At 37.1% G+C, this 24,864-nt stretch overlaps 2 protein-coding genes across 2 annotated transcripts; one reads left to right on the top strand and one right to left on the bottom strand.

Moving 5' to 3' along the window:
* The first annotated feature begins 1,675 nt into the window (after window positions 1-1,675).
* LOC139724217 (surfeit locus protein 2-like) lies at window positions 1,676-6,937 on the top strand. The gene is made up of 6 exons (XM_071635361.1): window positions 1,676-1,759; window positions 3,366-3,523; window positions 4,083-4,186; window positions 4,814-4,981; window positions 5,716-5,864; window positions 6,815-6,937. Exons 1-6 carry the CDS (start codon window positions 1,676-1,678, stop codon window positions 6,935-6,937), a joined length of 786 nt encoding a protein of 261 aa, XP_071491462.1.
* A 5,384-nt stretch (window positions 6,938-12,321) lies between these two features.
* On the bottom strand, window positions 12,322-22,060 carry LOC139724216 (plancitoxin-1-like). Its single transcript, XM_071635360.1, has 7 exons — window positions 21,938-22,060; window positions 19,202-19,385; window positions 17,803-17,875; window positions 16,618-16,779; window positions 14,813-15,010; window positions 12,816-13,045; window positions 12,322-12,429 (listed from the first exon to the last, which is right to left on the bottom strand). The coding sequence occupies exons 1-7, from the start codon at window positions 22,051-22,053 to the stop codon at window positions 12,322-12,324; spliced, it is 1,071 nt and encodes a 356-aa protein (XP_071491461.1). The 5' UTR covers window positions 22,054-22,060.
* Between the last annotated feature and the right edge of the window lie 2,804 nt (window positions 22,061-24,864).

Here is a 24,864-nt window from a genome sequence, read left to right as displayed (position 1 = left end):
ATTTTGCTCTACAATGTTCCCATACGTATTAAAGGAAAAAAAGATACAGCATAACAAAATGAATACATAAAACATTACATATCAAATGTGACAAAAATACCCTGTAAGCTAATTATATAGTTTCAATTCAAATTTCAAACCTAAATTTTGAAATTTAGTGGCATGTTTCCCTTTCTCTTTGGAAATTCTATATTCTATTTCTTCATGCTTATTCTTTGCTGTAAATTCCATTGATTTATTTTTGATTAGTAAATACTGATACACTGTACATATAAAAAATGGTCCCTAACGTTGGGCTGAATTAAGGGGACTATCATCCAGTTGAATAAAACAAGCACCTGTCATATGTTTGCAGATAAACATTTTCTGCAATTAAATGACTGTTTGCGCATTCATCATCACTGGTCGACGAACAACTTCTCTTCGCCTATGTAGCTTCCCTTCACATTCGGACTCTTTCCCTTTGCTGTTGTCCAAGTCTCCTTTTCACAGTTGCTATCCTTTTCTCAATCTTTATGCGATTTTTCTTTACAATACCTATCATACTTATCATACTTATAAGTATGTCCATCTGTAAAATGGGATGAGTGACAGAGGAAGAGGTAGACATCAGTATACTATAGATTATATCTGTCTATCTATCTTTATATATATGTATATATGTATGTATATATATATATATAATATATATATGTATGTATATATATAGATATAGATAGATATATATAGACATAGCCTACACATAATACAAATTAATTATTTGAATGATTGCCCAAGGAACATAGGCAACACATTATTCATGTCACCCTCTATCACATATCAAAAGATAAAGGAAAATCAGAATTAAAGTATACAATAAAAGATATTTATAATTGGAAATGAGAATGAAATTATGAACCCATGTGCCTGCATGCACATGCGTATACAATGTGCATGTGTATGCAGGCATATAAATATATTCTGATGACTGCCCAAGAAATATGTATAGACAAGATTTCACTTATATAATACTATGAAAAACATAGATAGTAAGTAGAAAAGAGAATTTATATATGAATCGAACCTAAAATAATTATACCACTATACATCTTCCATTTCACCTAACAAATCATCCATCTTCATTAACATCACGAAATTGTAAGAATAATTTATAGTGAAGAATACGGTTTTGGTGGAGTAAATTGCCAAGATGTAGGACCCCAATAAAGTATAGATAGATAAATAGATAATAGATAGATAGATAGATAGATAGATAGATAGATAGATAGATAGATAGATAGATAGATAGATAGATAGATACTACTATAGATAGAAAGATAGATAGTATTAGATACAGTGTAGAGATACTAGTAGATAGATACATTGATAGATAGATAAATGGATAGATGGAAGGATGGATAGATAGATAGATAGATGGATAGATAGATAGATAGACAGAAAGATAGATGGATGGATAGATAGATAGATAGATAGATAGATAGATAGATAGATAGATAGATAGATAGATGATAGAGATTATGGTAGATAGATTGATACACGTAGATACCGCGGCGGCACGTCGAGCGCATACGCAATGAATGGCCCAAACACGCACGGTTGCGCAACAACTTGATCACGCTATGCGCTAGTATCTGTCTAGCTGGCGGCAGACACAGCACAGACAAACGAAATAAAAATGGAGGACGGCAGGGTTCCGAAAGATGTTTTGGATTTCATTTCGCGTTTTCCATCGCTTTCAATCAAAAGTGACATTAAAAAGGTAATGTTGACTGCCCTGAAGGGCTCATGCGGTCAGAAATCACCCTCTGATTTTGCGATCATGTGCGAAACATTACAGAGGCAGAGCATGAGCACCACGTGGGAATAGTCCCATTCATAAGAATTTGTGTTATCTGGATTTGCCTATGTGTATTTTGAAGTGCCCAATTCAAATGCTATCTGTTGCTTCTTCTTCTTCTTCCTATATACTGTCCAACACCCCTTAGTAGGGGCCAACCGGACAGGGGGTGCGCTGGTGTTAAATTGCGTGGAGAGAGAAGTGTGGGGTCTAGTTGCGTTGCTCCTGGACGTATTGTAGGGTTGCTGCTTGGACTTGGGAGTCCTAGTTTGTGATGTTGGAAACTGTTGATGGGAGTGAGTTCCAGTCTATGATTGTTCTTGGGATAAACGAGTATTTATAGCAGTTTTTGTTCCTGGCGATTGGGATGAAGCTTGTAGTTGATGATTTCCGGAGAATCCTTCGGACCGGACGCAGGGCTTTTCGAACTGGGATGGATAGGCGACCCGCAAGCGCTTTGCGGAATGTGGTAATGCGGCCTATTCTGCGTCGATGTTTCAGCAGCTCCCAGCCCAGCTCACGCTTCATGTTTGTTACACTACTGTGTCTAGAGTAGTCACCTCTAACAAAACATGCTGCTCTGTTCTGCACTGCTTCCAGCCTGTCTTTCAGAGTCTGAGTGTGGGGGTCCCAGACTGTTGAACAATAATCTAATAATGGTCTTACAAGAGTCTTATATGTCGTATCTTTGATTCTATTGTTACAGCTATGAAGGTTTCGCCTTAGAAATCCTACAACTCTGTTGCATGTTGCATTGCATCTGCTTTTTGCCATGGGGAATGCTCATGACATCTGCAAAAATGATTTAGTGTCCCTTCTATTCTGTCTTTACTTGGCTACTCTCTACTTTTAATGTTTGGATTTGTGTAAAAAAAGGAAGGATATGTTGGCATTGTTTTTGCGCTGTAAAAGTTAGAATATTCTTGCCGCCTTCATGATGTCATGTCTTTGTCATTGACATCAAAGATGGCAGCCTCCTGGAAATACTACTTTCTCGCAAATGATATGGCTCTTCTTTCTCATGTCTTTATCCAAAAGGGCATCCCTTGTGAACAATAGCAATCGGCAATTAAATGAGAATTGTATTGCCAAACACACAGTCATCAATGAAAAGGACTATTTGTTTGATGTTTGCATGAAATTTTACATTGTCCTCAATGGCAAAAATGATGGAAATTAACCCATTCCATACTGATCTCTAAAATGCCCATATACTGAATACGCAGGCCACCAGGTTCCAGTAAGGAATGGGTTAATAAACCACATTCAAATGATAGAGACACAGCATTGGCTAGAGAAGATATGACCTCTAATGATAGCAAGAATTACGGAACAAATTGCTCCATTCATTCATCAGCATAGTTTCGTTGCAAAGGGTTTTTTTCCCCCTTCATTAAAATATGTTTATTCACAAGATATGATTATAACTGTCATGCTGTTTTTTTTTTTTTTTTGGTTGTTGTTTTTTTTTTTTGCTTTGATGCATCGTAATTCATTACATTACATTATTTTTGCCATCTGTCACCAGGTACACTGCAGCCTAACTGGCCATGAGATGCCATGCAGAATAGATGATGTAAGAAGGTACACTGGTGGCAAGAAATACAGACATGCACAGGAAAGGAGTGAAGACCATTTTGAGAAGTACAAGCCACACATCATTCCCAGCAACAAGAAGGGAAGAGGGTAATGGCCTATTTGTTTGGCTTGGTTATTGTTTTCATGCTGTGTTTGTTGTTTGCTCGTTTTAATTCTGTTTTCCTGTTCCTTAAATGCGAAATTATTTTGTTGAGATTGTTGTGCTTTTGAAGCTTGAGTGTACACTTGAATGAACCATGAAATGTGAAAATAACCATGAATCTCTTATTCTTAACCAGTTGAGAATGAGTCCCGAGTATACTCAGGGCAGGGGTCCATGGAAAATTTGTGTTGTAGCAAAATCAGTCTGTCTTCAAAGGGTTGAATGTTGTGAATGCATACCTGAATGTGTCAATGACTCATCCAGTCAAAGCCTTATAAGCACAATGGCATGAAATGCATAACAAGCTGGACATGAAAAGTTGCATCTCAAGGCAAGTGATTCAGAACATCTGCATACAATTGTTTTGAAGATGCCACTGCTATTGTCATTATGGTAGAGAGAGGTGATGCTATTCAGCCTGCATTCAGTAGTTATGTCTGTCATTACATTTTGTTCCTCAAGTAATTTCCATATGAAACTGTTTCTCATTCTCAAATTTCCCAGGCATCAGCTTTTCTGCACTCTCACATTGCGTCACATAAACCGAACAGCAGAGCACATAGAACGCAATGTGAATGGAAGAAGATACCAGAAGGCTCTTTTAAAGTGTAAGTATGTTGTACACATAGTGCATACCATGGTTGAGGAAGGACTGATCCTAGTATGAGTCATATTAAATGTGAGCAATTCAACTGAAGCAATAGGAATATGAAATTTGAGTGGAGTCCTACAGATATCAAAGATATGATGGTCACTTTAATATGATTATAAAGTCAACTTAATCGAGTGCTATGGATAGTCTAAAAAAGCCTTACTCCAAACTGACTCTGCAAATAAAATCAATATTTTACATCTTCTCTAAAGGAACTCTTTCCCTATCGCTTTGTCTATGTTTATTTTCAAGCCTTTTTTGTTCAGATCGTACAGACAATCAGAATATGGTTATGCCTGACCATGATGATTGTCAATTGTTGCACAAATTCTCCAAACTTTCGAAAGTTGAAACATTTGTCAAAAAGCCCCCTTTTGTTTTCGTAAGTGATGTTGTTGTTGTTTTTGTGATGCACGTAAATGTGGAAAGATTTGGTTATCAATAAAAGGAAAAAACAAACATACCGATATTTTGACTGTTAGTCAGTCATTCATTAGTTCCCAAAAAGCTTTCCACAAGAGAGAGCCCCATTTTATTTATTGTAATCACGAGGAGGGAATTCCCCTATTCTTCCATTCCACAGATGAAGAGTGTCAGAGGTTAGGGATAAAGTTCAAACCTCTGACGAGGAGGAAGCAGCAGGAGGGAGACTCGGATGAGGAAGGGAAGAGAAAGTACAGCAAGACAGCTGACAGTGAAAGCAGTGAATCGGAGGCGGAGTCTGAGGACAGCCTCAGTGATCTCTACCCAAGTAGGCCATCCTGTCATTAATCTTAGAAAATATGACTCTCACTTTCCGAAGAAGGTCATTAAATAATGACTAAAGTACATTTTGACTCTCACTTTCAACCCTTTGATTGCCCACAGCACAACTGTAGTGCATAATGGGTCAGTTATTTTCTTTCTTTTTAGCTATAACAGGAAAGTGATTCACTGAAAGTTAGCTTACCATTACAATCTTCATTTTATGTGGCTGAAAGAATGCTTCTTTTTCTATCTACAAAAAAAGAAAAGAAAGATAGCCATCTGTCTGCAGAGCTTCCAACTAATTCACTCACCTTCAGAAAATTTTAGGCCTGTTTTCATATAGTTTGAAAATGGATTAGTTGATGTTTTAGGTGTGTTCTTTACCCATTTTAACAAATATACTAACTCTGTGCATGGCACTCCTTCGCACTTGTCTATCTAGTAGATCTGTCTACATGTTTGGTTATCTACATGTATCTTTCCGTTGTCATCTGAATGAATGCTTCATATCAGTTGTATGATTATATTCCTGTGTCTATTTGAGTGCATATAAATGATGTAATATGTATGATGTATTTGTTTAGATATGCATCTTTCAATTCTGCATCTGGTTGTCATTTAATGTCTGCCTACCTGTCTGCACTTTCACAAGTATTGTCAATCAATCAAGACACCTGTCTTCTGGTTTATCTGTCTATCTAATTGTTGTCTATCTGCTTCACTATCTTTCTCTATCAGGAGAGGAGTTTGAGAGACTGGAGGAAGATGAGATGGGAGAGGAGGACAGTGATGATTCCAACTTTGACATTGAGAACATGGAGTGTGATGTACAGGATGTGAATGGGGCCTCAGCCAGCAGTACTTCCCAAGGTGGAATCAAGAGAAAGGTAAGTTGCGTACAAGTGCATGTCAGAAAAAAACATCCGAAAAAGGCATTTATTTTGTGTCATGGATGGACATTGCAAGGTGTTAGCCTGCCTCCGCATTGTCCTCCCATACACTGCAGATCTTGATACGTCACCTTTTCAACAAAGTTTTTTTTTTTTTTGCAGATAAAGATTATTTAAGAAGTACTCTGGACTAGTGAAAATTGTTCTGAAAAGAAAGAGTACCAGTTTCTTAGCAAAACAGTGAAAATTTGATGAAAATCATATTAAAATAAGGAAGGTATGAAATTGTGAAGTTTTGCAAATTTTCACAAAACAGTTCTTGAACAGTCGATATGACTCACAACTTGCCATACAGTTTGTACATAAAACCTTGAAAGTTTTTTGTTCAAACATAATTACAAGTATGTCCTAGTTTCAAATCGTGATATAGCTGATTGATCATCATCATTATTTTATTCATTTATTGCGTAAAAATTGAATTTTTGACTTTTGTGTACAAGATCGATGGAAAATTATAGGGTGCTGACTGATTATCATCATCATTATTTTATTCATTTATTGCATAAAAATTGAATTTTTGACTTTTGTGTACAAGATCAGTGGAAAATTATAGGGTGCTGACATGATAAACTCACTCATGTACATATCAGCTGTTTGAGAACTGTTTCACTAAAAATTACTGAATCTTTGAAATTTTATAACTTCTGTAATTGTTTAGTCCAATTTTGACAAAATTTTAACCGTCATGCATGTAATACAGATGTATTTTATGCTTTCTTTTCAGACTAACTTTTATCTGGACCATCATTCTCCTTTAACCTGTTCAAGACTAGTCTTGAGTATACTAGGGCAGGTGTCAATGGAAAATGAATGTTGTAACAATATCAGGTGGTCCTGAATCCATGAATAGTGGTCAATGTTTTTTCCCTTCCTGGTTTTATTTGCAGAAGAGCCTCCAGAAAGGAACGATGAAGAAGGCGTTGAAGATGCACCACAGACCGAGGATTCCAATCCAGAAGGCGTTTGCCAACAAGAGAAGACTTAAACAGCCAAGGAAAGAGAACAGATAACAGATCAGATGTCAATGACAAGACGGAACAGCAAACTATGAACTCACTTTACTGTGACCAGTGTCACTATTGCTGGTATTTTCAGGATACTTTTTGTTTACTAGAATGTGCTCTTGCCTTAACTCATTCCTGCTTTCCAAATTGGCAGCAGATTCGGATCAAGCAAAAGAGAATGTAATTTTCATGATTTATTTTAAATTGAACATGGAAAAAAACATGTTGACTTGTGCTTTGGGCACGATTGTGTTGACATTTATATATGCTCTAACGATGAAGAAGAAATACGTCCATAAAGGATATATTCGAAGTGGAAATACCAATCAATCCATCAGTAGCAAGTGAAGCACCCAGAACCGCTTGTCTTATTCAGTGGCAGATCCAGGGGCAGTGCTCATTGCGCATGCCCCCCTTTAATTTTAATTTGTTTTGTTTTTTTGATAGAAGAAATAAAAAGGGGGAAAAAATGAAAGGGGCATGTGCCCTCTTTATTTTATTTTATCTTTTTAAGAAACCATCTCTGTTAGCCGATTGTACTGGTACCAGAAACTTGCGCTGAAGCCTTTTTTTTTTTTTTTCCTTGTCAGTCGATTGAACCAGGATGTGTCACCAAAAATATTTTTGTGCTCCCCTGTACGGAATTCCTGGATCCACCCCTGTAATTATACCCCCGCAACACATAGTGTGAAGGGGGTATATAGGAATCACCGCTATGTTGGTCGGGCGGTCAGTCGGTCGGTCGGTCTGTTGGTCTGTTGCAAAATCTTGCGTCGCGAACTCCTACAGTCTTGAAGCAATTTAAATGAAACTTGGGGTAAATGATGATATTGAGGTATAGATGTGCAAGACATGTCTTTTGTGTTTGTCGGACAATGCGTTGCCATAGTAACCATAATTTTACCAAAACCTTGTGGATTGAATAACTTCCATAGTCCCTTGTGTTTGTGTCAGACTATGCATTGCCATGGTAACCACACTTTTTACCCAAACCTTGTGGAACTTAGTGTCAACTCTGTAATTGTACAGTAAACTAAAATTATTCTGTTTCCAATTTGACAAGTGCATAAACTTGGTATTAACGTCATTGTCCTCATGGCATCACATACTATAAAGCAACACTAGGGGCGGGGGTATTAATCACCTTCAGTGATAATTCTAGTTATACTCCCTCAAACAGCCGAAACCGCCTGTCGGTTTTCTGTTGATGTTTTTTTGATAGTTTTATGTTTTACCATTATTTTTTTGTCTTATAGAATATATATTATGTAATTTGAGAGATGTCAAAGGTCAACAAAGTATGTCAGAATTATTTCTGTGACACACAAGTGTCTTGGTAGAGTCTTGATAAGGCTTTCAAATAAACATAGACAAAAATAAACATGCTGTGAGCTTTTTTACATCATTTAGAAAGTTGTTGAAATGACAGCAGTATTGCTGTATATACAGGTATGGTATTACCGGACACGCACATTTTTGCGTACTAATGACATTCTGTACGCGCGAGACTTCGTAGATTAGCCTCACAGAACTTTGTGTTGACCGAAATCGCAAAAAACGTGACATAAAAATGTAAAAACACGAAGAAATTCACATTTTACCTCAAATTTATAGTTGAGTGACCCGCACCTCGTCACAGTTGATATTTATGCATGTTTGAATCACATTTCGTGACTGAAATTCTATGAAATCCCACTCACATACAGGAAAAATGCTGAAGATTCCAATAGAACCAAAAGTTCACTGATCGATATTGAAAATTTGTAGCTATCGTCCTCAAATGGGAACGTAACGATGCGGAATAGTTGTGCGCGCTAAGGAAGGGGCCCGCAACTCGTCACCCGCGCATGCAGCTCCCATAGACAAAGCACGTAAAATAGAAGTTGTCGATTTCTCACAAGGTTTTATTGCGTGAACTGTTCGAAATGTTCAAGACAGACATTTTACCGTAAAATACGAAATTTGAGCCTCATTTGCCGATTTTTTCTTTGTCATCTGCTCGGTGAGAATGTGTTCGGTGATTTGTGGGATGAATTGTGATTCTGGTGCAAGGACTAGGTGCAAAAGACGTCGATTATTTCATTGCGAAAATCGTGTCCGGTAATACAATGCGATTTTGCACCGCGCAAAAAGACAACTCTTTTTAGAGGGGTATGTTTGAAACATATTTTCTAAAAACTGGAGCAAACAATTGACATAAGTTAGCTGAATTCGTAATTTCCAGGAGTCTGTGAATAAGTGGTATTATTTTTAGCCAAAATTTCATCCTCTGAGTACCGAATTCAAAGCCACGAAAAAAAAGCGTCCGGTGATACGTTCTACTCTCCTACCTCCCTGGGAACTATTAGCCATTATGTACAGTCTTTAATTGCCAAAGGGTTAAGGACTGCAGATGTAATAATCTATGAACATGACTGTATGCTATAAATTAGCTATTGTTAACCATTTTTCACTCACTGCAGAACATTTTACTCTTCATAGTGCACTGTCTTCCCCTGTAGAGAATTTCCATCCAAAAATAGTAAGATTACACAAAAAGTACAACAATATTTTCTTTGAAAATGGCCTAAATAAGATTGGTTGCTCTGAGAATAATATACACTATATAATGGCAACGTCCGTTATACCAACATTCTCGGGTACTAGCAGTTTTTTTCGTTATTGCCAAACGATGAAATATATAAAGATATTCAGGCAATCATTTTGTGACCTGAATTTTTACTTTACTTTTGTTTTAACCTTGTTCGTTATAATTTGAGTGCACTATACAGAAGGGCCCAGTGAGTGTGCCTTCACTTTGAGATTCTGTGGATGATTGAAGCTTGGCATGTGTGTACCATCACCTAACACAGCAACAAACATCCCTTGGTACCTAAGGGAAGTGAGAAGAAAAAAAGTGTGCAATATATTCTGAACTACAAATGTACTGATTAGTTTGTGTCACTATCACACTGATTCAGCTTTTAAAGGGATTGTACAGTTATGGTTGAGACCTAATTTCAGGTTTCTAACATTTTTTTGGTGATATAATGAGAAACCTCTTATAAAATGTGAAATAGCATGTAATTCTATGAGGAATTCAACATTTATTTGATGAAAATTGGTTTTGAAATGGCTGAGATATCAAAAAAGAATTATGATTCTAATAAAGTGTGGGACCCACACTTTATTAGGATCGCTTTGTTTTACTTTGTTTTTTGATATTTCAGTCATTCCAAACCCGATTTTCATCAAATAAACTTTGAATTCCTCTTAAAATGGTATGTTTTGTACTATATCATAAGTGTTTTCTTGGTATCTCGCAAAAAGTTAAAAACCTAATTCTCATCTCCACCAAAACTGTACTATCCCTTTAAGAAGGCAGGAGTCCTGTGCTTAAATGCCCTCAAGAGACACTTTGCCAAGGGCGGAGATACAGGGTATCAACTCCATAGGCTTTATTCTTTGTTAGTGTCCAAATGCTTCTCGAATGATTCCTGTGCTTTATCTGTATTCTTTTACGTTCTTTATCTCTGTTTTTTTAATGACTCAAATACATGTATGTTTCTTGACAATGAAGGTACAGCATTAGACTTGGTTCAAAGTGCATTTGCACATGCACTGATGTTGAAAATTTGTGGCATCATTGATGTATACTTCAGTGTAATAAGGATGTTATCTTTAAAAGATGGGAATTTTTATAGATTTAACACATGGCACATCCAATTCACATAGACAACAAATACAGCTGTGTGTTTTAGGACTTTCTGTCATTCTTGCAAACATGGCAAACAAGAGTAACTGGATGGCTGTAGAAATATAAAGTGTATTATTATTTCATTTTTTCTTCTGTTTATTACTTTTCCGGGAAGGGGGGGGGGGGGGGTGTAGAGTATGGTACATGACCCCAGACTTCCACCCTTCCTCATTCTGCTTGTTAGTGGTAATACTGGCCATGTGTGAAGAGAATGATGACTTACTCTGAAAAATGTCTTGTAGGAAATATTCAATGAAATATTGGTGACAAAAGATTTTAATGTCAAGTTGCACAATTTCTCTTGTCGTGCTCAGTCTTTCTAGTCGCCATTTATTGAACACCTTTTTTCTTTTCTGTCACTTGAAGGACAACTTTTCAGTCGAGTCTTTCTTTTTTTATTTTTTTACATTCTTGTACTCACTACAGACTCATGCACCATTAGTCTCATACACACATTTACCTTCTGTTTTGAGTCCCTCAGTTCTTATGTACAGTTGACTCCTGCTATAATTAAGTCCTCGGATCGGCAGTTTTCTTTCGTCTTATCATAGTGTTGTTATAATGAAAAAATAAAAATAAAGTGCACAAAGATACATAGCTGATTTTAATTTTTGAGCCTGAATTCTTCACCGTAACTGGAATTTTGTTATAACTGTGTTCGTTACAATGGGAGTGCACCGTATGTAAATTTGAGTGTTTGTGTGTCTGTTTCTGTGTGTTTGTTGGTGTGTCTGTCTGCCTCTCATTTCCGTGCGAAACACAAAACTTGAGAAGTATGATAACAGCAGATACATGTGAAACAGCAATAATCACATCATTTCTTCCTATGACAATGTTCTATGCAGTCACACTATATTTCACTGTGTGCACTTTTATTGCAGCAACTCAATAGATCTGTGACACACACTTCAGCTACCAATGAAGGAAAATTCAAGAACACAACATTTGATAATGTACACTTGTTTGCCCAGTAATGCACTACATGTATAGGATTGAAATACAACTTTGTGATTTTTTGATATAACATTCATAATTGCATATTATGACACATATATGCACTGTTATGATAACAGTCGATGCAAATGATGTTTTTCTCTTTTATTCAATTTCAAAATCAGAAATATTTCTTTGACAATTTGTGTGCATATCAGTTGGATGCTTGCAGTTAGTGACATCAATTTGTCTAATTTACACACACGTACATGTATTTGGTTGGGACTAATATTGTTTCATAAAGACATGCAACCAGGTGACTTTTCTTATTTCACATCCAATGTTGCTGAATCTTATTTCGTCCTTGTTGAATTTACATTCTAAATCGGAACTTGAAAATGGGGTATAATTGCATATGAAACCAGGAGATGTTGTGTTTATGGATGTTGACATTTTTAAGTAAGCTCTATGAGCATTATCTGTGTCTTCCGGATGTGACGAGTTCCTAGAAATTTACTTACAAGCTATATTCTAAGCGCACTGAGCTGAACTTTCTTGTTATTCATCCAGTTTTGCTCAGATTTTTATATGATTTATATGAACACGTGTACAGTGTATTTCATTTCTCCCATTGGGAATGATAAAATATATCATCACGGAGTTTCGTCGTGTGCTTCATTGTCCTTCACAGGAGGTCGTAGAGTATTTCAGGTACACTGTATTATGGAGCGGGACACTGTGAGAATTTGGCGATCAGTGTGTGGAATGCAGTCCAGACAGCAGGAATGTTTAAGCACACGGTTCCACCTCCCCTTTCATACTGGCTTTTCTGTTTAAAACAAAGAAGTAAACGCGGTGAGAAACGAAACGGTTAACTGCAAATAATGTTGATACATGTATAAAGCTAGACGGTAAGGAAGACACATGCTGTTTGACTCTTCCTTTTTATCAGGGGTGTGAGAATTCAGCGTTAAAGCTGATTTAAGTTGTTTTTAATGTATTTTGATTTTCATCTACTGTGTAATTGATTTTCAGCTTTTTGTGCACTTCCTCTCTACAAAAATATAGGAGCTTTTGTGATTTCAGCTTTTTTCAGCTCTTTATTTGTTGTCACTCACACTTTTGATTTATGCACACTTAATTGTTTGTCTCCTTTTCACCTTCTAACCAAACACACTCCAAAACACACAAACATGGGATCATGTGATTACTTACAGTTCTGTTAATGTCACCAATGCAAGTCCACTTCTTGTGCTCGCTGATTGCCCATTTAGAATGGTCCTTGGTCGACTTGAAGGTGAGAACGCCATCAAAATTGATATTCTCGACATTTTCCACCTTGTACACACCGCTGCAGAAAGACGGCAGCTTGCTCGCCGCGTTCAACCACGTCTCGGCATACATATCGTCGCCTAAAGCAGGTGCCACCCAGTGCGAGTACAGATCTATGGCAAACATATAACTTTTTACTAGTATTTGATTCCAGAAAAATACATGTCAGGTATTTGGTTATTTTTTTAAACACACAAACACACACACACACACACACACACACACACACACTGTGCAACAGAGTTGGTCCTATGCTGAAAACAGAAACCTGCAAAAGCTGGTGAACCGAGGCTGGAGAAATGAGTGTGTGAGATTGGCCTACCGATCATCCATGCCTATCAGTATGTTAACATTTATGTATTAGTGGAAAAATGAAATAACTCTGGTCACTTTTCATTTGATTTGTTGACATCGTCAAATTTTTAATCATCGTGTCGTCATTAATGATAATGATTATCACTATTGCTATCACAGCCATATCTGTTGTCAATTTTATCATTTTCGTCCAAATAGCTGTCAACTTCTGCTATCCCAAAAATTAAATCTAACATTTTTGGTTCGCGTATCACAAATGTAATATGTTTATCATCATGACCACTCATTACCATCACTTCCAATATTTGTACCATCACTGTCACCATTACCACTTCTCCACCCGTTTCTCTTTAGTTTTGTCCATTACCACAATTGCAGCCCTTAATCCTATCTCTTTACTCTTTCACTTTTCCAGCTTATTCTATGAATTAAGCAATTTTTCATCACTGCTTAGAAATACTTGAACAGAAGACGTGTACAACATATTTTGCCGTCATCACATCATCATTACGTTGGTTTTCATCATCAACGACTTGCTCGTGAACTCTCCTTCCCTCCCCCATCTATTGTTACTTGCATCAAGTGGGCTAAGAGCCTATTTTCTTTTCACTGCTGTATTATTGAAAAGATATATTTTTAAAATCATTTTCAGTAGCCATTGAGTTAATCATTCTATCTATTAATATGATTAACCTATCAATTTCTTGGCGAAAATAAGTTCAATAATGATGGTTGATAGACACAGATGAAGTTCTCTAGAAACATCCAAAAGTTTTATTTACGATGGTGCTATCACTCGGATGTCTCACCTGAGTGATTTGCTGATTGGCGCCAAATCATCAGTTGCCGATTAGCCATCGTTTGAGAAAGATGACAGCCCGTCGTCGAAACTGTTACAGGTAAATAGGCCTACAACTTTTGGATGTGTCTAGAGAACTCTTTATCAGATTCTATATCTATCAATTTCTTGTTCACCTTACTGGGGCAATCTTCTTGGGATGTCTTGTTTAAACAAAGTAGAGGACACAACAAGAGGTTTGTCATCCTCAGAACCCGCACAGTGATCACTACTGAGAGGGACATTTTCCCAGACACCATCTTCCCGTGGAACCACCTGCCTCAAGACGTAGTGAATTCGACATCACTTGACATATTCAAATCAAAGATCAAAGATGAAACCTTCAACTAGCCACCCAGGGCAGAACAGAATGTTTGTAACTTGTACAATTTTTTTAGAAATATGTATATACTTTTTGTGCACTTTTACGCTTCGAGTCTCATGTCTGTCATTGTGTGAGAGCCCACCAAGTGTGCGAGTATACCCTCAGGACGTTCTGCAGTAATCTGCACAGTACAGGAAGAAGAAGAAGATGAAGAAGAAGAAGAAGAAGAAGAAGAAGAAGAAGAAGAAGAAGAAGAGGAGGAGGAGCAGGAGCAGGAGCAGGACGAGCAGGATGAGCATGCAGGGTGGCGCCAGTCAGTACAATTATCACTGCATCATTGCCAGCGTCATTATAGTCATCTTTTTTGTAATTATATTACCACCATGGAAATCATTGTTTCACCTTCATTGAACTTGATGAACTTGGCATAGCTGGTGAATCCTCGTCCATTGACAGAGGTCAAATCCACCGAATTGTTCCAAGGAGCGCTTTCCACGTGCTGCCCCTCCATGACCGATACAAGGTCGTCAAATTGAGCGCGGAAAGATTGCGGAATGTTGGCGTCGTACACCCATGGGTTGTTGTACCAAAGCTGGCGACCTGTCAGTAAAACAAAGAGTAAAAGAGAGATGGTAAATGATTAACTTTGGCTATACTGTACAGAGTGCAGAGGAGCTGGTGGAAATCGGCTAGGTTATTTTGTAAAGATTTTTTTTTTGTCTTTTCGTCACAAACAAATAGTGGAGTTCCTATCTCCTAATCTTATCGTCCTAGTTATGTCTACAGGTCAACATATCCCTGGGTCGAAATTTTCCTCACACAGTCTGTTATAGTTCTATCATGTCGACTTGACAGGTTCTCACAATGAGGTATCTCGCCTTCCAGTTCGTACCATGTCGACATTGCGATCTTACCAACCCGTCTCTTACTCCCATCCTACTCGATGCGACTTATTTTCTTGTCTTGCAACCGTCGATTTACCGAGTTTTGGACTCCTTCACCCACCCATCTTATCCATCTGGACGACTTACATCGAGTGCCGCTAAAATGTTAAATGCTCTTAAAGTTCGAAGCATTAGGAGAAATGGAACTGTACCATTTTGCACTGTTTGCTTCTTTTTTATTTGTGTAATTCTTTATGTTAAAGGCAGATTAATTTTGATTAAAGGCTTGCCTTGGTCATGCACTCAGAATATGACATGTTTCTTGCATGACACATGTAATGAATTAACATACACATGTGATGTTAAAGGTCCGATTTACCTTTGGGAGCAGTGATTTAAGAAAAAATTCAAGATATCACTGTTGATGCATATGTGTAGGTCAGTTGTGTGTCACAAAACATCCAACCTTGGTTATAGATTGTTTGCAATAAAGCCTACAATATAAGGAGATATCACTATTTTTCTCATTAAACCATAACTGTAAACGGTTTAGTCTGGAAACATTTTTATCATAACTATTGTTCACATTTTGTATATTTAAAGATACTTAACATCGATTATACTAGTTCAAATTTTTACATTGGTTGTTTCTATCCCCAACTCACATTTTAGAACTATTTGAAGCACTAATGTTGGCTTTTTGTTTCATCTGCAAATGGTAGATTATGCCTTTAATGACTAGTTTGTCGAACGTATTCTCTGGCTTTGGCAAATTGTCAATGTTACTCTCCTTGATAACACATTACCACTTCTCCTTGGGCTATACTTTAGTGGGAAAAATAATTAGCGATTATTCTATTCATGCCACAGCACTTCGACCTTGGAGAACTTTAATAATTCAATATTTCAAAGTAAATACATGATTATTGAGTTATAGTCACCCAAGTTACAAAGAAGTTAGTACTTGTATACCGTACAATAGTATGTTGTAATCGTAATAATGCTAGTGGGAGAATGAGGAGGAGGCACGATTGAAAAAAGTTGTTCATGTTCAGGTATATAGCAGTAAGGGCGTTGAGTTATCTCAGTCCTAAGGGCCCAGATTCGAACCCGGGTCTGGACTGAGCGATGTTGTGTGTAATCATACCGTCCCCTCTACATTGTAATAGTCAAAACAGTCTGTCATTCGGATAGGACATAAAATGGAGGTTCCGTGAGTGAGAGAGTCACAACTCATGCACGTAAAAGATCCCATGCTTCATTTATCAAAAGATGTACAGTGTAGCAGCGATAATGAAATATGATTAGAAAGTTTCAGATTACCAACTTTGACGAACTCTGCAGTCTTCATAGAGATACACAGCATGGACTGGCCATACGTCTCGGCGTTAGATGGCCATTCGTAACTCTGATCAGAGCTATTTGGGAATTTCGGGACGCTGTGAATCAACCAGAATCCCGATTCCTGATCGAAAGCAACATCACCTGTAAAATTGTTCAAAGACAACAGACGAAATATTGCAATACCATACAAAAGTGTGTCTATTATCAAATCTACACGTAAAGTTTAGCAGATTAACATGACTGGATGGTTTCTTACGTGGTATGATTCGAGGAAGAAGTGATTTTCTAAATTTTTCTCGTGATTGTATTTAACAAACTGAAGCAATAATGAGTTCGGGAAGGACGGAAAGGATAGTTTGCACTGACCTGTGAAGGATTTTCACAATCTTTTTTTCCCGTAACTACAGTTGAAAGGGATGGTATAGTATTGGTGGAGCTGAGGACTGGCCTTTCAACTTTTTGCAAGATACCAAGAAACCACTTATGAAATAGTACAGAACATACCATTCCAAAGAGGAATTCAAAGTTTATTTGATGAAAATCGGTTTTGGAATGGCTGAGACATCCAAAAACAAAGTAAAACAAAGCAATCGTAATTAAGGTGGGTCCCACCTTTTATTAGGATTGCTCGTTTTGGGGTATCTCATACCATTTCATAACCAATTTTCCATCAAATAAGCGTTGAATTCCCCTTGGAATTACTACTCTTTCATATTATTATTTCAAAAGAGGTTTCTCGTTATCTCACCCAAAAATGTTAGAAACCTGAAGTAAGATCTCTACCAAAATTATGATCCCTTTAATTATTCAAACAAACTGGAGCAACAATGAGTTTCTGCCCAATGGATGGAAAGGACATTTGCCCTGACCTTACAAATTCTCCTGAAAATTCACTATGTGTTGCGTACTATCCCTTATCATTTTTGACCAGTGACTATTTTACAACCAATTGATGTAAGTTCTGATTCATCCAGGTGACATTCAATAATGTACAAAACTAAATCATTGCAACTATTTCACAATGGGAAATTTTCTGCACGCTTGATTCCAGAGCGAGAGATTCTTAATTGCCTGGTTCACTTCCACACTATAATATATCTAAAGTGAATCTCAGGCACAAAATACGACTGTCCAGTGCTTTTTTTGTTGTTGTTTTGTTTTTACCTTTGGTGTGACCTCCATCAAAAGACTTCGTTCCATTAGGAAACTCGTCGTTGTACATTACGTACACGACTTCCTATGGAAAAGAAAGAGAGAGAAGAAAATGGAGAGAAAGCGCAGATGAGTAAGGAAATAAAGACGAAGATAAACAAGTATCTGGGCCCCGTTTCATAAAAAGTTGATCTGACAGCAACTCTTGCTAGAATGTCAATTGTCATGACAACGACAAGAATCCAGCTTCCTGATTGGCTGTTGCTATTGGAAGTTGCCATTCTAGCAAGAGTTGCCATCCTAACATCTTTTATGAAATGGGGCCCAGATCTACACAATGGTCTTGATTTTCTTTTAACTTGGTCACAATCTATATCAATCATATCCCTGTGACCCCCTCGTTTTGGGGATCTCTTGAGTTCGCATATAATCATTGTTACCACACATGGGCATGGTCCGCTGGTTGGGTCATTGATACGTCATTGTTTCACTGATTTTTATAGTTTCCTCGGCACCTGTTACAGGTTTGTTTGTTTCGTTTTTATGCATGGATCCGTGGCTTGTGAAACGACATTCAATTGTTTGCATTAATGTTTCTGTTTCCCTTTCATTTTGGCAAGAGCTTGTTTGTATCTTATTAGCACACATTTATGAATAATTTCCTCTTTCATTTGGGTTTGAGGGGAAAAAGATCTATATAGTTGGCCAATTTTCCGACCCTGAAATATTTTGGCGAAGAAACAGGAATTGAAGCTTAGATGCAACGATTTACAACTACACGTGTAAATCATTCACAGCAGTGGGGGAAAAAACCCTGCCACGCTAATTGTCAATAATCAAAAATAGGCTTCACTTGCATGCACTTTAGATTATGAGGTTAACAAATAAAAAAGAGTCTTCAATATGATTTATTTCTTCTCTTTCTATAACTTTCTCTTGAATATTTGTGCTTCCGGATAGTGTACCATAAGTTATTATTATTTTTTTTGTGGTTATTAATTAGCGTTTCTTTTCATTTAATTTTCATGATTTTCCTATTTCGAAATTATACGAAATTAGCACATACTAACTATAAAAGTAGGCCTACAAGCATGTAAAATGGCATAATATAATAAACTAAAGACAAACTAAAGACTAAAGACTTAAAGAAATTCTCGTTTATGCTATATAGTTGCGAAGTAAAAAATCTGGTCCGAAAATAATTATCTATATTTCTTTACATACTTTGGTCTTCGGCTCTGACGCCATTTCGATATAACGAAAGAAAACTGCCGGTCCCAAGGACTTCGGTCCCAAGGACTCGGTATACACAGAATTACATTCACTGCTCTATGTATACCCCGAAGTTCCAAATTTGCTGTGATTTAATTCTTGAATTTAAACGATGAGAGTCTGGAATGAAAAGTGTTACCTGACTTTTGTGATTCTTGTAAATTTGCTGCAGCGTTCGGGCCACAGCGTGGTTGGTGTCATTAAGAGAGACCGTGGACTGCGAGAAAGACTGGCTGTTCACATCCATGTACATGTGAGCAACGCCCTCTTTGATGAGCGTGTCCTTGCTCTTTGAGTCACGAGGTAGCTTGTAGACAATAAACCTGACGTTTGAGAGAAAACGAGTCTCACTGTTAAATATTCAAAAGTCGGGCAAGTGTCGGGAACGTATTGACAGAGCGCTTTACTCCATGAGTTTTTATAATCACATAAAAAAAGTAAACGTATTTCTCATCCCTGCTGAGAAACTATGATAGACTTTAACCAGACCTACAAATATATTCTGAAATAAAATCGACTATGTTGCACAAATTTAGAGAAAAGGATGTTAGAAATATTGTATAAAACACGTATTCTTGTCCCGACTTTTCGTTATGAAGTCAACACATGGAGAAAACTTGAAGCAGTTGAAATCACGGTCGCAGGGGTCTAGTGAAGCACTGAATCGCCCCTGGGCTATACCAGGAGTCCGGAAATTCGCAGTAATGGTTTCATGTTCAGCTGTACGTATTTACGTCTTACTCCGATTTTGCAACTAGTCATGAAAAGGTTTATTTATTTTTTCTCTAACTGAATCATATCAACGATTTGTCATGAATAATACTTTCAGCAATTTCAAGCATATTTAGGGGTGAATACAATCGGAGTTTACACTAAAGTGCAGATCTACTTGTCGAACCACTACTGTAGCGTAAGGGAAGTTTGTTAACATTCTAGAATTTTAGTCACGGTTGCAAGATGAATTATCTGCTGATAACAATTATGGAGGTTATATAGCTTTATTCTATTCTCTTCTCCCCTGTCTGTATGATGGGCTGCTTATTAAAAAAAAATCAATATCAAAGTGAAATATCGACCAATACATTAATCCTCAAAACAATCATGAAAGTGATGTGGTAATAAGATATTATACTAAAGATTTACAGGAATTTGTTGAAGTTTGTCACAGTCAGGCACTTTAAAATTGTGATACGGAATGAAAGACGAAGAGACGAAACAGATTTAGATTACATTACCAATACACTCATGCAGCAAAAAATAAAAATAAAAAAGAAGAAGAAAGTAAACACTTTTCCGAGGTCATATTTCTCATAGAAGATTTCGATGAAATTCAATGTATTACATACCACATCAAAGGTAATTTAATTGGCTATTAAGTTCACAGGTTAATTTAAATGAGTGAGCACATTCATTTTTGTACTCCAAGGCACAAAATTAAAAATTGCAAAAAATGACATGTTCTCTTTCATTTGCAAATGCTCTTCACGATAAAATTGACAACAAAAGACCAGTTTAACACAATGAGAGACATGAATGAAATAGCAGAAACAAGTTTTCGTTCTGTTTGTCTCTTTATAACCTCTAAGAAATGCAGAGTGGGATACTAAAGGGGGAAAATAAGAATGTTCTGTCAAGTCAAACTTCAAATCACATAGGGAATAATAAGCACACAGATGATTAAATGAGCACAATCTCCTTATCTATTTCTCTTAATCTAGTGGTTTAAGAATCTATGAGACAAATTCAAGAACCAAACATTATTTACAATTTCCTAATTTGGAAAAAACCCTCACATTTCTACCATTTTTGTTAATCATCACTTCTCTTATTTCATTTGAATTTAGATTTGACATAAGATTCTTTATTTTCCTCCATTATTTGTAGCCTTCAATGATCATTTGGCCTTTAAAGATATCATGGAGATCAAAGGTTAAATTTTGCAACTTAATTCATGTTTCGTTTTGTGTGAAATTTGTTGTTTGTTCTTATTGTTCCCATGGGAGAGCACATACGCATGAATGACAACTTGTTCAGTTTTGCAATTTTCACTTTTGTGCCCTGGAAGAGAAATACAAAGGTGTTCACTCATGCGTAAAGTTTACTTTTTGTTGACCTACCAGGTTGATAGCCAATTAAATTAACTTTAATATGGTATATAATGCATTAGCTTTCAGCCAAATATTCTATGAGAAATATGAATTTGAAAAAGCGTTTACTTTTTCTTTTTTTCTTTTTTTTTTGCTGAGTGTACTAGTACACTTGTATACAATTTAGTTGCAATATAGGCCATATACAAAATAAAGAAAGAAAAATGACTTTCTTTGTATGCCTTCTTTATTTCGGGCCACTATATTTTTTTTCCGGCCCACCAATATGTCGAATTTAAAGATTTTAGTGGCCCGAACCAGAGAAAAGAGTTCGTGTGGAGCCCTGATATGGTACATTCACATTGTAAAATATAACAGGCGATGGCGTGCAATAAAGCGACGGTGCATATCGCGCGCGGGGAATACCCACAGAACTCTTACACACCCCTAGATGTGGAAGTGGTCCATGACTTCCCAGCATACTGAATACATGTACTCAATCAGCTTGTGTGTGATTACGAGATTTGGGTGCGGCCGCGCACTGCCACTGGTCTTTACATTGCGGACAGGATTATCAACAGCAGGGAGGTGAGACTCCTTGATTACAATGAGCTCCATACGAAAAGTGGAATACCGTAATTACAGAAATTGTATAATGGCATATATCTTCGGTTATACTTCACATTTAATGTATACGGTGGATACGACTGGATCATAATGCAATGAACAAATTGGTGATAAAGCCTAAATAATATATGTGTATGTGTATGAAAAAACCAATGACTCACCAGTCCACCGGGTTACCACTGGGATCCAAGCACGTAATCTTGCCGTCTCGTCCCGGCAGCCCTGCGGCCAAGACAACCAACATCACCCAGCAGCAAGCAGCAATCCTCGTCATCATGTATTGAGACTTAAGCTTTCAGTTGGTAGATAATTACACTATGAATGCTCAGTAGCATGAAAAGAACGCCCAACACTGTTTTAGATCTCTCTTGCAGACGACATTACCTCAAGCGACTTCCCTCTGTGACTGGGAGACACGGAAATAGTTGCCTATAATTATAATACAGCATTGCACCCACAGTGTGACTTCATGTAAAAACCCGACTCCCTCTCTCTCTCTCTCTCTCCCGCTCTCTCTCTTTATTTCTTTGTCCCAATCATTCCTGCTGGTGTCATTGTGTGAACATGTGACCGTCCTAAAATAGGACACAGTCCGTTTTAGTTCAAGCCATGCTCAGTCAGGCCATGTTATTCGTTTGATCACTTCTTTCGAGGACTACAGCCCAGGCACGGTTAATCTTTATAGGAGCGATGATCACTTCCGCATTTGCGAAGAGCTAGCTTCCTGTAAAACTCAAACATCACTTTCGAGGGCGCCTGATCTCGGGGAGATAAATCAAAGTCACAATGAAAATACCCGGATGTGGATAATGGCACATTGCCACTGATTTTATTTCATTGTCACCAGAGCGCATGACAAGGATGATGACAGTTTTAAAGTGCTCAAATTACCTTTACTAGACCGAGTAGAATTGCTAAAGGGAACCATGGGAACGTTAGTATTTTTAGCATAATAATAATTTTAAAAAAAATGGATTTCGACCGGAGATCATGGAGTTGACGATGTCATGGCCTAACGATCGAGTCTCCACCTTTCACTCGTATATATACTGACTTCACCGAATGTCCAGTTTGGACATGAATTCGAGAAGGATGACATTATCTTGTACATTAACGTAGTATTCTACATGGTTGCTACGATCATTAATGCTGCTGAAGTATTGACCAAGAAAACGTTATGATAATTCAGATAATAAGCAATGAAATGGTGTAAGACGATGACAATGATCGACCTGTGTTGCTGCACATTTATACACGAGCGTTGAAAATACAGAAAACTCTTGTCACTATGCTCTATAGCGAGACGAGACTCTGAACCTTTAATGTTGTCTTGGTTTCAGTCTACTTATTTGATCATAATCATAGAGAGAAGTTTTCCCTATGGTAATTGTATGGTTAGCTCGTGGTTAACTCGTTCACTGCGAAAGTCTGAAATCGATATATATTATATAGACACAAATTGCACACAAACCACCTTGATTCCACAATACAGACCAAACATGGAAAGGCATGGCTTTCACCTTCAAAAATGATAAAAAAAAATAAGTCAACTGAACAATTGAACTAGAGCTCAGTTCCCGTCACATTTGTTTGCTTTTCTTTTCAATTATACTTCACAACATGACTCGATCTCTTCTGTAATCTGCATTGATCATCTGCTGTCTGTTACCCACTCTTGTGAATTCCCTCTTTTCTATTTTTTCTCACCTGCACCCAAAACATGCTAAACGAGCCAAAGATAGAGTGCCAAGAATGGAAAAAAAAATGCTCAAGGTCAGTTCAATGCAATTTTAAGTCATATCAGATATCATTCCTAGCTGCTGGGATATATGGCATCGAGTGATGTTAAATCATAGATAATCTAATATGCACTATTAGAATAAGATAGAATCAGTTGTACATCATTACGGTACAAGATTTCTTCCTCGAATTTGCTTCGGCTGTTTTTTTTTTTTTTTTACTGAATGTGTAAGAGCAACTGTTATCGCCATGCGTACTATAAGAGACACAGAATGACTTTAATATGGGAAAACATAATTATTTAAATCATTCAAAATAATCACAAATCTATTGCATTATCTACTTCTTTATCGGGGCACATTAGCTAGACTAATAGATAAAAAGGGCAACACTACTAGATTCAATAATTATTGTTCGCTTCCTGGAGTAATTGAATTTTGTGACTTCGACAAATCAGTGTGAGCCTATAAGCGTCCCCTATTTGTATTTCTTCCTGTATAGTCTTGATCATACACTGATACAGAATATGTGTTTGTTAGTGTTTTTATTCTCCTCGTACTCCCATATCAGGATCTGTACAGGCGAATGTTACGTTTGGAAAGTCTTTCCGTAGTCGAAAGGTACGACATGAGTACATCAGACGAGTTTCCATTACAAGACACTATTCATCATTCTTTCCCTTCATTGTATTACACTCATGAGAACGACATAAAGCATTTGTACAGAGATTTCATATTGCACAACAGAAGTATGAAACTCCGAAATGACACTATTCTTTTCTCTACTTTATAAACGTGATAAATACAACACTAACAACTGCACCTATTATCATCTGACTCCAATTCAACGATGAAATAAACTTTTATTACCGCGTGTGTATTCTATACACTTATCATATATCACTTCACACTGTCAAAGCAATGGTTAATCATCAATCAGGATAGGGCGGTGTCAGTATTATACTGAAATAATTATACTCATGTTTATTTGAAGAGCAAAAAAAAAAAACATTATCTATCACAATCGGTCAAATACAATGTAGAGCCTACAGAGTGAAAAGTAATTTCATTGCGTGACATCGAAACATCTCCATCGCATCTTAAAATGTGCATCGTACATATAGTTTTTACTTATAATTTTGAAGATTTTCTTTTTTTTTGCGGGGGGGGGGGGCAGATTTACAAAGGGTAGATTTACAAAGGACTTTAAGCATGAAGTCACATTCCACAGCGTGGATGTTTTAATCCCATGGCCACTGGTTGTAGCCATTCACAATCTACATGATCTATATAGAGCTTATAGATAACAGTTTAAAAAAAAGTGAACTGCTGATGTTCAACGACCAGAT

This window comes from Diadema antillarum, unplaced genomic scaffold (assembly GCF_040938485.1).
Source record: "Diadema antillarum isolate AM-2024a unplaced genomic scaffold, OU_Dant_1.0 scf00000208, whole genome shotgun sequence".
NCBI lineage: Eukaryota > Metazoa > Echinodermata > Echinoidea > Diadematoida > Diadematidae > Diadema > Diadema antillarum.
The sequence above is the reverse complement of the archived record's forward strand: the minus strand, read 5'-3'. Positions and strand labels throughout refer to the sequence as shown.